General features: G+C 35.3%; 1 protein-coding gene across 2 annotated transcripts in view; it reads left to right on the top strand.

Moving 5' to 3' along the window:
* The first annotated feature begins 763 nt into the window (after positions 1–763).
* LOC110116420 (zinc finger protein ZPR1) overlaps positions 764–17,667 on the top strand; it is a 36,809-nt gene continuing 19,905 nt past the window's right edge. The window contains exons 1-12 of one of the 2 annotated variants that reach the window (XM_020849971.2): positions 764–1,084; positions 1,202–1,246; positions 1,325–1,365; positions 1,474–1,555; positions 1,737–1,781; positions 3,053–3,109; positions 5,598–5,657; positions 5,735–5,862; positions 6,587–6,860; positions 6,938–7,004; positions 9,549–9,619; positions 9,715–9,804. In XM_020849971.2, the coding sequence (XP_020705630.1) occupies positions 965–1,084; positions 1,202–1,246; positions 1,325–1,365; positions 1,474–1,555; positions 1,737–1,781; positions 3,053–3,109; positions 5,598–5,657; positions 5,735–5,862; positions 6,587–6,860; positions 6,938–7,004; positions 9,549–9,619; positions 9,715–9,804 (1,080 nt within the window). In that variant the 5' untranslated portion in view covers positions 764–964. The remainder of the gene's footprint in view (positions 1,085–1,201; positions 1,247–1,324; positions 1,366–1,473; positions 1,556–1,736; positions 1,782–3,052; positions 3,110–5,597; positions 5,658–5,734; positions 5,863–6,586; positions 6,861–6,937; positions 7,005–9,548; positions 9,620–9,714; positions 9,805–17,667) is intronic. The other variant, XM_028696222.1, reaches the window with a different exon arrangement.

Below are 17,667 nucleotides of genomic sequence, written 5' to 3'. Positions count from 1 at the left end.
TATTAGTTAATAATAAAAATTTATTTATTTATACATAATAAAAAATAATTTATCATTAATAATTTTATTTATTTATTAATGATTTTAGATATAAATTTATAAAATAACTTTTGTATACAATATATCATAAACATGTAAAATATATTTAATCATATAATATAAAATAAGAATAATTTATATTAAATTTATAAACTTATGTTAGAATTAAATTTATATTAAATATGTAACATAAATTAATAATAATATATATTAAATTATATGGTTATATATAAATTTTAAATTTAAAATTATATAAGATATTAATAATGTTTGAATTCAATTTATTTTTTAATAAAAAAGTTATATTATTATATGATTTTTATATCATCTAAATTGTATTTATTATGTCATCCGGTTCGACCCCGGTTCGGCCGGTCGAACCGTGAACCGCTCTCTCTACCGGTTCGTTGCCCGGTCCGGTTTTCACAACCTTGATGATAACATTATTTTATGTTAATTGTATTAAATTTAAATAATACTTATTATTTACGACGTCATCCGGTTCGACCCCGGTTAGATCGGTTGAACCGGTCGAACCATGAACCTCTCCTTGTTCCGGTTCGTTATCCGGTCCGGTTTTCAAAACATTACATATTATAATGAATTTAATTTTAAAATTTATAATATAAATAATGCATACAATAAATTTTTTTTTTTTTGAAATTTACCAGTTTTAATTTAATTTGAAGGTATATAAAAATGATAGCATTACTAAATCGAAAACCGCCCTAAATCTAGTATTTCCTTGGTCTTTCGCCCGCTTTCGAGAACCTCCTTGTTCTCTGGCAAGCCGAAGCAAAAAAGATCAAATAGTCGAATTCTCAAATTTCTTAGCGCGAGGGAGAACGAGAGGGCGAGCAGCCGGAAAAGCCGCAGAAAACAAAGTTTTCTTTTTTATCCTTATCTTCTGCAACTTCGATTTGATATGGAAAGCGGCAAAGCACTCACAGACATCCAGTCAGCGGCAGATGCGGTCTCCGCCGAGGAAGCCTCAGAGTCGCCGCTTCACGAGATTGAGAGCCTCTGCATGCGATGCGAGCAGAATGTAAGTATCAATTCCATCATTTGATGACGCTAACTCCTGGCTTTGTGCTGTAAGTCTTCCTTCGAAAAATATATATATATCTCTCTCTCTCTTTTTTTTTTCTTTGATTTGGTGCAGGGCATAACCAGAATTCTCCTGACTAGGATTCCTCATTTCAGAGAGGTTACTTTTCTCCTTCCCATCAGCTGACTCTTTTTTTGAATTGAACTTGTTACACATTGTTTTTATCATCCTGTGCAGTTAGTGCTAATGGCATTTGAGTGTCCACATTGCTACGAAAGGTATTAATATGAATTTTTCCTGCTGCTGCGACAGAAAATTCATTTGCTTTTCAAAATATAGTATCCGATCTAGCTAAATTTTCTGTAATTTGAATTTTATACTTCAAGTAACAATGAGGTCCAGTTTGCCGGCCAGCTTCAACCACGTGGGTGCTACTACCAATTGAAAGTTCCTTCTGGTGATCAACAGGTTTGTGTGTGCCTGTAGCATTTTTATGATCATAATCGCTCCCTTTACTTATTATATTTTGTTTATTTATCCATTTATTTTACACCTTCATTTATTTATTATTATGAGTTTACCACTGAGTGACCAGCATAATTAGATCTTTTTGTTATATGAAACTGATTTAATATATGTTTTTCTTCAGATGCTTAACCGCCAGGTTGTGAAATCCGATTCTGCTACCATTAAGGTATGATATGACTTTAAAGAGCACTTTGTTAATTACCTTTCTCAATCAAGAATTTGCATTTTTTAAAGTTGTTTTGAATCAAAAAGCATATTTTTCCATGGTCTTGAATGAGTTAACAAGTGACATTGGATCACTTTACAATTTTATTTATTATTATTCATTGGTTAATTTTGAGAGACTTCTTGATTTTTACTTTTGCACTAGCCATTTTCCAAAGAATAAAAAAGAGAGAAATTCGAAGGGAATATATAATTCTATTCTCATTTTTTTTCACTACAGTAGTATGTCTTCAAGTGATGCTTTTGGGAGATTTAGAAATGGGTATCATTAGTTTTTAGGCTTGGAGTTAAGACAATGCTATTGAAAGTCAGACATTGATGTTGTGCAATGGGCATTGGGCATCGATGCCAAGACAACATCAGCCCTCAATGTCGAGATGATGCAGTTGTCGATGTTGAACAAAGATATGTGTCAGGATGCGTAGGGGCATGATTGTGGGTGCAGAATAATTGGCATGTCCATCAATATCAAGGCAATATCAGACTTTAATGTTGATATGATTTTAAAATATTGATATTTTGATGGCATCTGATGGATGATATCGTGCATTTTGTGAAACCCTAATCGTTACTCGCTAGAGAGAACTAAAAATGGGAGTGTTTGGGGAATGAAATATTGAGCATGAGTGATTGATTTGGGGCTTTGGAGAAAAAATAAGAAATTTAGTTTTTATTTTTTAAAATACATAAAAATTTGAAGTATAATAAATTATATTTTAAAAAAATTATAAAAAATTTAAACTATTCGTGTCTAATTCATTTTAAGTATTTTCTTAATTGGACATTTCTTTGGTATGCACAACATGTTTCGGAGGCGTGTTATGTCTAATATGTGTTGGATACTGCATACCTCTTTCAGGAGAATTGTTGGGCATCATAAACTAAGAATTAGTAGAATTATATGTGAAAGTAGCAACATAAATCCAAAGTATATTTAATTTGTTAGTGGTAAATTTTTTTCATACAAAAAATATAAAAAGTTTAGGAATTACTAATATTTATTGGTCAAGGATGAAAAAATGTGCACTTACATCCACACACTCACAGGTACATGCAGGCAGACATATACTCAGAAGTCGCAAGCACATCCACATACATATAAATTAAACCTTTTTTATATTTTCGTGCTGTTACTTTTAGGTTAAATTATAGTCTACGTCTTTATAATGAAATAAATGACCATAATCTTTTATTATTTTTCTTCATATGCAGATTCCAGAGTTAGATTTTGAGATTCCACCAGAAGCTCAGCGTGGCACCCTTTCCACGGTAGATATATTTTTCTTTGTTAAATCTGCTTTATTATTCAACTTTTTGTTACTCTACTTGAATATGCATTATGATAATCAAGTACATTCATGAATATAATTCTGAATGAAGAAATAAGAAGCCATTAGCTACTGGATTCCTATATTACCACCTTTTGTAATAGTCATGGATGTGTTCATTTGTTATATTTTAGAAACACAGTTGTATTTTTGTTCGTTTGTTTGGCTTTAGTGTTTGATCAAGTCACTGAGCCAAATCTTCAGTGGAAGATGTTTAGAGGACATTGAGATCTTAAAGAATATGTGGATGCAATTTGTTATGTAGGCAACATTCAATAAACAAAAAAGCATTGAGTGGGCCACTTTAGTCTATATGCTGATACTCTTAGGTAAAATGAGCTGATTGCTCTTGATATGCTAATGTAAGAAGTGCGAAGTATTTTAATATGCAGCCCTAAGTAAAATGGAATGATGGTAGGAGGCTGGGTACTTCAAAAGAAATAATTGGATATTTTGATACGAGATCAAACTGTTAAATTAGTTATGTAGGTATATCACACAGAAGCTGGTAAGATAAATTAGGAAATGATGGAAGTATCAAAGACTGGTAATTCTTCTGATTTATATTTCTTATAATCATGCCATAGAAACTGAAAATTACATATATTGGCAGAACTATAATATCATCAATCAAGGGAAGGTAGAAGAGTTATTTATTGTAACAATTTTTGGAGACATCACTAAAAGTTCAAGTTAAATTAATAGAGCAGGGCTTTAGCTGAAAATTATATAGCAAAACGAAATTAGAATGTGGAAGATGTTCTTGAAGACACATTCAAAATAAGACTGCTGATGGAATCTCTTCATAGGAATTAATGGAGTGGTTCATCCCGAACTATTTTGGTAGTTTAGCATGATCAATGTTTGAGCATATGTTTTGTAGATAATAAATAGTGAGTAATTATATTTTGATTTGAATATTAGCACTCTTCTTTAATTCCTAACTAGTGTCAATTTTCCGACTATTTGGGGTTGGCTTTATGAGTCATCCTTCATTTATGCTTGTTGAGTACTAGGAGGTGTGAACTCTAATTTACATTTTTCTTACATAAATTTCCATTTATATTTTATCTACTTATTTTATTATTTTATATCTAATTGTATCTTACCATGTGATTAATGCATCTTCAATCCAATCACGCATGCCTAAACCACCTAAATTTATTGGGGTAAAGTTCAAAATAGTTTCCCAACTGTTTGGATCACTTTTACTAACCAACCTTAATTCTAGAAGTTTTTCTTCCTCAATATTAACCAATGTTTAAAATTGCATATTCGGGTATTGAGGCGTTTTTCATTCGTGAGGCGAGGCGTAAGCCTCAAGACGTTTTGAGGCGTAAGCCTCAAAATCAAAAGATTGCGTATACATAAAATGATAAATTTGTTATATACTAATGAGTGAATATTATAAAATATAAAAAGCATAAGATATGATGTGAAATCAAAATATCTCAATAATAAGACAACAAGAATTGTAGTTCAACTCAAAATTCTATCTTTCCAAAATCAAAATATTCTTTTCATTAACATATAATTCCGATTTCCAAAAATAAATAGCAATGACATATCACATAAGAACTTATAAGTCATCAGCACTATCATCACTAAGGGGTTCTTCATTTGAATCATCATTATGGTGAACTACTCTCTCCCCTTCCGCCTCCCCTATAGAGTCTAATGACAGGCATTTACTTCAAGATTTATGTAAGTTTTAATATATATATAGCGTGAGGCGAAGCGGGCCTCAACCAAGTTGAGGCGTAAGCCTTATAAAAAAAACTCGAGGCGTAAGCATCGAGACGTTTTTTATTGGAATTGCGCAAAGGCGGGCCTCAAGGCGAGCCTCATATTGCGCAATTTTAAACCATGATATTAACTTTATCTCAATCATTTGGGATTGGCTTATGAATCCTTTACCACTCATTCTTGTTTAATATTACAACTGCATTGTGAAATATGCCATTTAGAATTCTATATTGTATATAATTTTCTAAGGTTTCTGTGATGTTATTTTGGCATTGTGCCGAACATTAGAAGGCATAGTACAGAGGATATATTGCCACCTTAATGTATTTATTACTTAAATACCCTTTGAATACCTGTTGAACAAATCACTGCACTCTGTGGTCTAGAGAGTGAAAAATCACATGTCCTTCAAACACCGCACCCTATTGGTTGATTTGCAATGATAATATGGATGACAAGAGTAATTGCAACCTAACGCTGATATTTTTGTTAGTAGATTTGTGTTTGTATAGCAATTTGTGTAACATTAGCAATTGATAACATTCGTGAAACTAAGTTTATTTTCTATGGTTGCTATTTTCTTAGTATGTTGTTCAGTGCATGGCATATTCTTTTGCAGACTGAGACTTCTAATGCTTTGGATTGTACAATTTTTTTAATGAGCAAAATACATTTTATTCTAGGTGGAAGGAATACTTAAGCGGGCTGCCGATGAATTAGAGGGCCTTCAAGAAGAACGCAGGGTAAGCTCAAGAGTTTTATCAAGTTGGTTTGAATTTGGTTTGCACTTCTTCAACGAATTGCTTTTTTGTTTATATAGAAAGTGGATCCAGGAACCGCTGAAGCCATAGATAAATTCTTGATAAATTTAAGGTCTTTTGCTGAAGGAAGTGCTTCCTTTTCCTTCATTCTTGATGATCCAGCTGGAAATAGCTTCATTGAGAACCCGTAGGTTTTCCTTCATACTTTCAAATTTGTGTTGTATTTATCATCTCTGCTTTAATTTCTAGTATGGTTACAATTACCATTTAATTCTTTCAGCATCTATAAGGTAAGATTAAGAAGGCAACTTGTTTGAACTGTTACCAATGTTATGTTTTATCTAAATTGTAGTAGTCGTTCCTTTCAACATTGATTCAACTGGAATTCTACTCATATCCTCGAGATGTAGATTAAAGTAAGTGAAGAACTTCTGTCCTTAGTGTATGCAGATCATATGCTTTTGCAGTGTTTTGCAGGCTTTATAAACGGACAGTTCTGGCATTTTGGTGATGCAGCCAAGTCAAAATTTGGTGCTGTGGTTGTAATGCACTTAATATTGTCATAGCACCTTTAATAGTAATTATTTCAAGCTCTGTTAGCATGAAGATTTGTTTAATAATACTCTTGTCCTGGTAATTTGACTTAGGTTCAATACAGTGGCTTTACCATAGCAAATTTTGTTTTGAAAAAGTCATTCACGCTTATATTGGCAACTTTATTCGTCTCTAGGTTAGAAAAGAAATTGTCAAGGCTGCCTTACATAATCTCTATGTAAATGAACGTAATGGCAAATAGTGTGTGTTGGATAATCGATTAATGGCTATGATTTCTTGGGTTTTTCTCACATTTCTCATGCCATTGTCAATTTGCTTCATTTCACCAACTCATTTCATTACTGTGCTAAATACAGGTATGCTCCAATGCAAGATCCTTCATTATCTATCAAGTTTTATGAGAGGACACCGGAGCAACAAGCAACACTAGGTTTTCTTGCTGAGATGTCCGAGGAAATTGAGAGGAAGTGTGAGAGTAATTCTCCAACTGATGAAAAAAGGATTTCAGGGATTGGAGTACAAGAGTTTTCCCATGGTTCAGTTGGAGCTATTGCTAATCGCCATGCAATCGCTCAGGTTAATAGCGATCAAGATGCTGAAGCCTTATACAGATACTCGGCACCAGAAGAGGTAAACATCATGGGATATGCAGATTTTGCTTTCTTTTGTATTCTTCAATCATGTTTTGATTTGGCTTCTTTGCACAGGTTGAAACTTTGCCGTCAACTTGTGGAGCATGTGGAGCTCCATGTGTTATCCACTTCTATGCAACCAATATCCTTTCTGCTGATATGGCTAATTGTTTAACATTTTTATCATTGCAATATATGAGCCTGAAATTGATAAGCCATCAGTTTTTGCAATAGAGTTTTATTGCTCTTTGCAATTTTTAACAAAATTTGCATTTGAAATAATAACATCCAAGCCAAATGATGGACACAGTGTTGTGCAGGGTAGCCATCCCATCCAATTGGTGAAATACTGTTCCCCAATTACAAATACATGGTTATGTCCACATTTTAATGATAACTAATATAATTTGTAACTTAGTATCTTTTCCTTGACTGGTGCACTTTTCTAAATTATAATTTCTAAAGCATGCATGAAATGTGATGTAGGATATTGTAGTATCTTGGATTTTTAATGTTGATATAACCTGCGGTGCAAAAAAAAAAAGCAAAATTTTGTAGGAACAGAGTATTTATACAACACAACTATTGACTATTTTTGATATAGATAAAAAATTAATATTAATTTATTTTTTTAATGATCTATGTCGGTATATCCTTTGAGTAGAAATTATAATTTAGAATTAAAGATCAAGAAAGTCATAAACTTGACTATATTTCATGCAATTAACATTAAATCTAAGTTGCAGCTGATTTGACTAATCAACTAGTCAATTTCAAGCACTAACAAGTAACAAAAGATAGAAGAGAAGAAAGATGAGAAGAAAAGATGGGTAAGAAACCATCAGCACAAGAAGTGTATACATGTATGTGAACATAATCACTCTCGAAATTCTTCAAATCTCACAAAAATCAAAATCTTAAAATTGATGGGTTGGAATGTCCACATTCATCTCAAGAAAATATTTCATGTCATGAACGATATTGCATAACTCAAATTTAAAATATCTATCAAAATCTCAGAAGTTTTTACTTGGGTGGATGGTGTAACTCTAATGATTTGCCTGTTTCAGGATCTCTTATATCAACCCCACTCGGTTCAGTAAACAAAGACATTTTTTGAACATCAAAACTCCATTATCATCTATGATTTTTTTTTTCTTTTAAAATTTTCTTGCACTTGATGTATAAGGATCTGCATCTTTCTAAATCCTTCTTTCTAAATCCCTCTTTCTAAATCTTTTAGTTGATTGAACAACTATTTGTTATATCTGTACAAAATTCTTATTCTTGGTCTTATTATTTCTAACTCCCATTCTTTTCATTTTGTCAAAAATTCTAGCGCTGTTGATTGTATTCAAGTCATTTTTTATCAACCTTGCTCTTCCTGATTACACTGAAATATTGGATTTTAAAGGAATCAAGGGTTGTCGGATTCAGTCCCTTAAAAAATGGTACTTCTCATTCGAAGTAGCCACTAATTGGTATGCATAGTGATCTCTGGTTATAAATTTTGCTTCAAACTGTATTTGACTTTTCACCTTATCTTACTATAATGAAGCTCTCATGCATTTGATGCCCGACTCACGGCAAACTAAACCAATCACAACGTCGTTCATCGTGAATTCTTCCGATGTAATCTGAGTATTATGTTTTCTTACATAACTCTTCTTGTTGTTGACCTTGTATCCATTTTCTACCTCTCCATTTAAAACCATGCACAATTAATGATAATTTCCTAAGCTTCAAGGCATATCATACCATAAAATTAAATAATTTTTTTATCATTGAAGGTTGTTGTTTGATATGATATGCTCTTATTTCATTATTGTTGTTGTTTTATTTCTAAACTATATCCGTTGATTTATTTTCTATTGGGCTTCTGAATCATTGGTACTTATTACATTGTTGCGCTTCAAGAATTTAGTTGTGGCATGGTGGGTTTGCAATTTGATTGCCGCTTGTGCTTATGCTATATAGCTTATCATGATAATTTTTCATCCATATTCTCAGATTTTTGTGCTTGCTTTCTGTGTGTGGTTTTGTACTTAAGGATGACGAAATGCCTTAGCTTTCCTTCATATGCTTGTGTTGCCATCTCTCCATCTTCATCCAATTCTCTTTTGTGGGTTTTTGATTTGACATGCTATGATGATGAAACAGTCCTAACTATGATCTTCTCCTTCCTCCCCACTCCCACCACCACGTGCCTTGATAAATGTTGCTTCCTCCTTGGGGGTGTTTTGTGACAATGTGGTTGTTTACTTCTAACGAGGCTACATATTACTACCAGTCATTTGTTGTCGTCTGCTGATTGTGCTCGATGGCTCTATGACTTTTTGGTTTCACTTTGGAGTTCTTGGAGATAAGTTATTTTGCTTCCCTTTGAAGGATTTCTTTTGGCTTTTAAATTTGTGATTATTATTATTGGATATGATTGATTTGTACATCTGGCATATTGCCTTATTTTTCGGTATCACATTGCTAAATAGTTTTTTTGTTACATTATTCTTATCATTTAGGAACTAAGCTAAGTTTAAGAAATATACCTTTTTTTTAGGAAAATTTCACAAACTGTACTGGAATGTTTTGGATTTCTCAAATTGCAATTTTTAATTGTAGAGTTTTACAAAATTTTCTTGAGCCATTACTCCTCAAATTGAACTTTATTTACCTTGACTATTCTTAGAAATTCCATATTTTCGGGAAGTAATTGTCATGGCAAGTTGTTGTGATTTATGTGGTTATCGCAGCTCTGAGGTTTGTTATAACACTATGGTTTTCTTCTGTTTTGGCACTACATGTTTATATACGCGCTTAATTCGCTGTGCAATTTTGTTTTCTTTTTTGCTCAGTTGAAGCCGGGTGGTGAAATTTCGAAAAAAGGAAAGAGGATAATAGTACGTGTGCAAACTTTAAAAGACCTCAGCAGAGATGTGATAAAGGTCAGTGTCTGCGCTTTTTTGGGATTTTATTACATTCATGAACAATTTTTAGGATGAATACTTTGGGAGCTTGAATAATTTTATGACTTGACCAAGTTTTGTTGAGCATTCAGCGAAGTAGCCATTGGTTCCGAAAATTAGGCCCCGGCCTCCCCCGTTTTCTTTTTCTTCGGGGTAGCGTTAACAGAATTAAGTTCCGGGGTAAATTTTGGGAAGTCATATGAGTTTGTAGATAAGACACTACCGAAAGATTTCACCGTCATTTTACGAGAACTTTATGATCTAAGTTCTGGTTTCCTATAGGCGCAAGCCCCTATAGTTAATTACCCCTCCCGATAACGAGAGAGAACTTTCGATTAAGGCTAGTCGTCGATCAGATACGTAGAAATACGCGTTATCTGGCATATAGTAGCAGCATGGGTTTAGAAATGTGGAAATTGGAAGGTTGGAAAATTTGATATTTAAAATTGAAAATTTCACCATCTTGTACTTAAAGCGGATGGTGGGGGAATGGATGATGGACCCGATCAAGATCCCATGGTTCCGTCATCTCAGACCATCGTGGTCCTTGATCTACTTAGTCAGAGGAGGTAGTCGACCCAACTTGACAGAAGGATCCTTGTCGGCAGCCATGGGTTGTTTCGTTCAAGGCATAGCTGTCAATGGCGCAAAATAGCGCGCGCCATGGCGCACGGCGCGGCGCGGCGCACCTACGGCGCCATATTCATGGCGAGGCGCATGTGTTTAAAATAGCGCGCGCTATTTGCGCCATATGTGAGCCATGATGCATTGCGCACAGCGCAAAATAGCGCGCCAAATTGTTTTTAAATTTCCGTATACTTATGAATATTTTTTATATTTAAAAATATATCTATATTTTAAGATAAACGACTATTCATTGCCCTAATTTCACGAAAGATTTTTTGTTTGCTGCATCCGCCGAACACATCCCGCAGTCCCTAAGTCGAGGTCGCTGAATCTATCCCGAAGTCGAAGGTTTTCTGTTTTCTATTTGCTGCATTCGCTACTTCCGCCGAATCCAGCCGAATCTGTCCCGAAGTTGAAGCTGACCAGGCAGGTCGAACCCCGCCAGGGGGAAGTGCCCCCTTGGACCCCCGGCAGCCCCCATATTATGTTTCTTGGACAATATTATGGTTTTTTTATTTAAATTTGTTTGCTTTTAAGTGATCATAAAATGTCAGATTCAGTTCAATCTTTAAAAAAAGATCCAGCATGAAATATGCTATACTAACAAATGAATCCGACAATAACAGTGTGACATGCATTTTTTGTGGTAAAATAACAAAAGGAGAAATTATACGCCACAAACAACACCTCGTTGGGGGTTTTAGGAATGCAAGGCCTTGCTCTAACTGTCCCGAGCACGTGAAGTTTGAAATTAAGGCATCCATGTTGAAAAAAAAAAGATTTAAATGAACAGTTTAATGACATATCAAATGTCAACCTTGCTGAAGAAGAAGGAGAAGACTTTGATGTGATGACAGATGATATTTTAGTTGTTAAACCATCCAAAATGTTGCAGACAAATAAATCTAACACATCTAGTCAAGGATCGACATCTACATTTATTTTCAAAACATCACGACCTAAAGGTCCATTAGATACTTTCCTTACACCAAATCCTGAAGATGTAGTAAAGCATAGAAAAGGTCAGTTTAACAAAGAAATGGATGCAGCTAAAAAAGAAATGAGGGGAAGGGCTGTTCAAGTGTTCAGTAGATGGATGTACGATGCTGGGATTCCATTTAATGCTGTGAACTATGATAGTTTCCCTGCTATGGTGGAGGCACTTGGGCAGTTTGGACCTGGAATGAAACCTCCTAGTTATCATGAGGTACGAGTTACTTGTTTGAAGAAAGAGGTTGGACATACACATGAGCTATTGCGACGACATCAAGAAGATTGTGTACGATATGATTGTTCTCTAATGGCAGATGGATGGACGTCAAGGAATGGGAAAAACTTAATCAATTTTCTTGTTAATTGTCCAAGAGGTAGTGCATTCATAGAATCAACTGATGCTAGTTCTTTCTCCAAAAATGCTGTGAAAATGTTTGAACTTTTTTGCAAGTATATCGAGGTTATTGGACCACTTAATGTGATCCAAGTAGTCACTGATAATGCATCCGAAAATGTTCTTGCAGGTTTGTCACAACTTTTCTTCTAAAGTTATGTTATTTCATGAAGAATTTGTGTACATCTTAACTTAAATTATAATGACATAACAGGAAAATTATTGATGGACAAATATCCTCACATTTATTGGACTCCTTGTGCTGCTCACTGTTTGGATTTATTAATGGAGGATATTTTCAAAATTCAAAAGCTAAGGCGATGCTTTGATAAAGCAGTGGCAGTACATAGTTTTATATATTCTAGGCCTCGCTTACTTGAGTTAATGAGAACGTGCACAAATCAAAGAGCACTTGTCAAACCCGCAAAGACTCGCTTTGCAATAGTTTTCTTAACTTTACAACGTTTTCATTAACAACAACTGAACTTGAAGAAAATATTTACTTGTGAGGAATTTATCTTGGGACCTTATACGAAAGAGGCTAAAGCAAAACAATCTCAACATACAATCTTACAGCAATCATTTTGGAACACTATAGTGTATGCCTTAAAAATAGCTGATCATTTATTAAAGGTTCTTAGATTGATTGATGGAGAAAAGAAGCCTCCAATGGCTTACATATATGAATCAATTGATAGAGCAAAAGAGGCAATTGCTGCAAGCTTCAATAACAGTGATAAGTATGATCAAATTTTTAAAATGATTGATAGAAGATGGGAAGTGCAATTACATCGGCCTCTACAGGCAGCGGGACATTTTTTAAATCCTGAATATTTCTTCAATAACCCTGATATTGCCAAGGATAAGGAAATAGCTGATGGTCTTTATCAATGTATTGGAAGATTATCTCAAGATGTAGCTGAAGAAGATAAAATCAGTAATGAATTAAGTTTATACATTAGAGGTGAAGGACTTTTTGGTATTCCTCCAGCTGTAAGACAAAGAACTACTAAATTTTCGGGTATTATTATTTACAAAAAAATTAAGACTGATTTGTTATATAATATTGAAAAAAAAATTATTTCTTCCAGCTGATTGGTGGTTGGCATATGGACAAGGAGCTCCTAATTTACAAAGCTTTGCTATCAAAGTCCTAAGTTTAACATGTAGTTCATCTGGATGCGAATGCAATTGGAGTATTTTTGAAAATGTTAGTATTTTACAATGTATGTGTTGATTTTTTTATATATGTTCATAATATAGTAATGTAATAATATTTTAATTGCAGCTTCATAGCAAACGAAGAAGCAAATTGGATCATGTTCGCTTAAAGGATTTAGTTTATGTGAAATATAATAGAGCACTGATTCGGAGATTCAATCATTGTGATGTCATTGATCCTTTTTCTTTGATTGAGATAGATGATCCAAATAAATGTCTAACAGGAAAATTAGATGATGAGTTCTGATGAAGAAAATGACTTTATTGCTGGAGAGGAAGATTTAATTTGGACAAGTGTTGCTAAAGCTACTGGTGTTTATGATAAAAGCTATAATATTCGAGAAATAATCTTCAATTAGGCATAATGTTGCTATTGAGAATGATGATGAGGAGGGTGATGAAGAGGATTATGAAATAGGAGACAATGTTGAACAAGATAATGAAGCTTTTTTAACATTTGCTGATGATGATGATTCCCAAGAAGAATAGATTAAACTCATATTTGATCTTTTAAAAAAAATTGTAATATTTGAATTATGAGATATTTGGATGTTACTTAGTCGAACTTATATATGTTATGGTTGTCTTTATTATTATGATAGCTTATCTTTCATTTTTAATAATATTTCATATTCATGCATATTATTTTATATTTTTTATATAGCTTGCGCAATGTTCAAAATAGCGCGCGCCGTGTCGTGCGCTATGCGCTTTGGCTCCAAATAGACCTTTGCGCCATGGTGCGCCATTCGCCGTTAACAGGTATGGTTCAAGGGAACTTTGTAGACCTGGGATGAATGTTTGTCTAAGGGGACAAATTTGAATCCACCTTAGCTAACAGAGGGCTTTGTGCCTTATCAATTATATCTTATTGATTCATATCTCAAGGATTTGATGTCACTAAGAAACGTATTGGCTCTGGTCATAACCGCTATCTTGTGGTGCCATTTGGCAGCAAAATCACTTAGTTCAGAGGGCCTCGAATCATAACTGTTTATCCTGCGGTGCCATTTATCGGCAAAACCACCGGTCAGAGGTTACATACCACGTTTTTGTTGGTAGGAGATTATTTGAGACTGAACCCTAGTGATATTTTGGATCGGACATTAGCTATTTGTGAGCTGAAATAAATTTCAATTTGTCCATTATAGCAAACTGTTGTGGAGGGTGGATGAGTTTTGCTTTAAGTGATTTGATGGATTGTTTCAAATATAGTATTTTACATACATTGTAAAATACTTACATGTTCAAAAATTTTTAATTGCAGTTTCATAACAAACGAAGAAGCAAATTGGATCATGGTCGCTTAAAGGATTTAGTTTATGTGAAATATAATAGAGCACTGATTCGGAGATTCAATTATCGTGATGTCATTGATCTTATTTCTTTGACTGAGATAGATGATGCAAATGAATGGCTAACAGGAAAATTAGATGATGAGTCTGATGAAGAAAATGACTTTATTGCTGGAGAGGAAGATTTAACTTGGACAAGTGTTGCTAAAACTACTGGTGTTTATGATAAAAGCTATAATATTCGGGAAAGATCTAAAGGGAAAGAGAAAGAATCTTCAATTAGGCGTGATGTTGCTATTAAGAATGATGATGAAGAGGGTAATGAAGATGATTATGAAGTAGGAGACAATGTTGAAGAAGATAATGAAGTTTTTTTAACATTTGCTGATGATGATGATTTCTAAGAAGAGTAGATTAAATTTATATTTGATCTTTTAAAAAAAGATTGTAATATTTGAATTATGAGATATTTGTATGTTACTTAGTTGAACTTATATATGTTATGATTGTCTTTTATTATTATGATAGCTTATCTTTCATTTTTAATAATATTTTATATTCATGCTTATTATTTTATATTTTTTATATAGCTTGCGCCATGTTCAAAATAGCGCACGCTGCACCGTGCGCTATGCGCCATGGCTCCAAATGGACCTTTGCGCCATGGTGCGCCATTCACCGTTAACAGGTTTGGTTCAAGGGGATCTTGTAGACCTGGGATGAATGTTTGTCTAAGGGGAAAAATTTGAATCCACCTTAGCTAACAGAAGGCTTTGTGCCCTATCAATTATATCTTATTGATTCATATCTCAAAGATTTGATGTCACTAAGAAACATATTGGCTCTGGTCATAACCGCTATCTTGTGGTGCCATTTGGCAGCAAAACCACTCAGTTCAGAGGGCCCCGGATCATAACTATTTATCCTGCGGTGCCATTTATCGGCAAAACCACCGGTCAGAGGACACGTACCACGTTCTTGTTGGTAGGAGATTATTTGAGACTGAAACCTAGTGATATTTTCGATCGGACATTAGCTATTTGTGAGCTGAAATAAATTTCAATTTGTCCATTATAGCAAACTGTTGTGGAGGGTGGATGAGTTTTGCTTTAAGTGATTTGATGGATTGTTTCAACTTTAAATATTCTTAACTTGGATGATTTTTAGAATTTTGAACTTTATGGATTTTTAGGAAGTATTTAAAATGCTTTAAATTGATCCCTTCGGTTGATATCTGCATTCAACACATGAATGAGAGATTATGATTGCCAGAGAGAAGATCGTGACAACTGGAGAGCTCATCCTCTTCGGGGAACGAGAGGTTATGGAGGATTCAGGGGAAATGGAGGTGACCCGAAGGTGAGAAAGCTAAAGATGCCCATCTTTGAAGGCGAGGACGTCCATGGCTGGATCTACAAAGTGGAGCGTTACTTTGCTGTCAATGGGTTGACAGAGGAAGAGAAGCTAACGGCGGTAGGACTGTGTTTGGAAGGAAAGGCATTGGCTTGATACCAATGGCGAGACATGAGGCAACCCATTTGAAGCTGGAGGGAGTTCAAAGATTGTTTACTAGAATATTTTTGAACCAGTAGTGGATGAGATTTCTATGAGCAATTCTTTGCCCTGACACAAGAGGGGACCGTGGCAGATTATCGTGATAGATTTGAGTGTCCGGCCAGCAGGCTAGATTGGCTCTCAAAGACAGTGCTAGAGGGAAACTTTATAAAGGGGCTTAAATTGAAGATCTGGGCAACAGTTAGGGTGATGAGGCCTCGAGACTTGGGAGAGGTCATGTAGTTAGCACAATTGGTGGAGGACCAGAAGCATTTGGAGAGGGGGCTTGATTGGAGCAACTCGGGGGGATCATATAGGATAACCACCACCTTCTTAGCTCCCAAGGGATCTGCACTAGGGATTTTAAGGGAAGTGCCCAAGGAGAGAGCTGAAGGGGAAAATGGAGGAAATTTCAAGAAGCTTACAGAGAAGGAGATACAAGAGAAGAGGGCAAAATGACTGTGTTTAGGTGTGATGAGAAGTACATACTGGGGCATAGGTGTAAGGACCGAACTCTTCGGGTTCTCACTGTCTGTGATGACGAGGAAGCTGAAGAGGAGGTGAGAGTGGGTTAGTGGTGGAGGAAGAGGAGAAGTTGCATTTGGACGTGACAGAAGTCTCCTTAAACTCAGTTGTGGGATTTACCCCATATCACACCATGAAAGTGAAGGGAGAAATAGGTGATAAAGAGTGGTGGTGCTGATAGACAGTGGGACAACCTACAATTTTATCTCCACTCAGATTGTTGATCTGCTGGGTGTGGAATTAGTGGATACAAGTAGCTATGGGGTGATGATGGGCATGGGAAAGGTGAAGATGGGTAGCAAAGATTGTAGGGGATTGATGTTGACTATTCAGGGGATACATGTGAGGGAGAATTTTCTTCCTTTGAAATTGGGGAGTACCGATGTCATCCTACGGATGTGGTGGTTGCAGACCTTTGGGGATACCAAGGTCAATTGGGGAGCATTATGGATGGAATTGGTGGTGGGAGGAAGGAGGATGGTTATCCAAGGAGATGCAGGGCTGTCCAGGGTTGAAATATTTCTCAAATCCATGATCAGGAACATACAGGAGGTGGGGGGAGGATATACTTGTGTATTGATGGCTGTCCAGGGTTGGAATATTTCTCAAATCCATGACCAAGACCATACAGGAGGTGGGGGGAGGATATACTTGTGTATTGATGAATAGTGTGTTCAGGCTGTATCTACTGAGGTGTCTTAATTTTTTTTTTATGACATACTTGTGTATTCCAAGATCGAAGAGGAGCATATGAAGCATTTAAGGGTGGTCTTTGGAGTTCTACAGGAGCATCAGCTTTGAGCCAACTTGAAGAAGTGCAGCTTCGCACAGACTAGTGTGGAGTACTTGGGGCATGTAGTATCTCAAGAGGGGGTGACAACCGATCAAGCAAAAAATGAAGCAATGCCGAAGTGGCCTTTACCTAGGAAGTTTAGGGAGCTAAGGGGTTTCCTAGTATTGACGGGTTATTATCGAGGATTGTGAAGGGGTACAACAACATAGCTTGCCCTTTAATAGAGCAGTTAAATAAGGACAACTTCTTATGGGGGGAGCGTCTTCGCTGGCTTTGAGAAACTTAAGAAGGCAATGACCACAATACTCGTTTTGGCTTTACCTAAATTCAGTCAAACTTTTGTGGTGGAAACAAATACATCCGAATATGGGTTTGGGGCAGTGCCGATGTAGAATCATAGGCCCATAGCCTACTTTAGCCAGATGTTGACAACTAGGGCC

The sequence above is a fragment of the Dendrobium catenatum genome, unplaced genomic scaffold (genome assembly GCF_001605985.2).
Source record: "Dendrobium catenatum unplaced genomic scaffold, ASM160598v2 fragScaff_scaffold_717, whole genome shotgun sequence".
In the NCBI taxonomy this organism is placed as follows: Eukaryota; Viridiplantae; Streptophyta; class Magnoliopsida; order Asparagales; family Orchidaceae; genus Dendrobium; species Dendrobium catenatum.
Note: the sequence above shows the minus strand (reverse complement) of the source record. Positions and strands in the feature narration are given on the sequence as shown.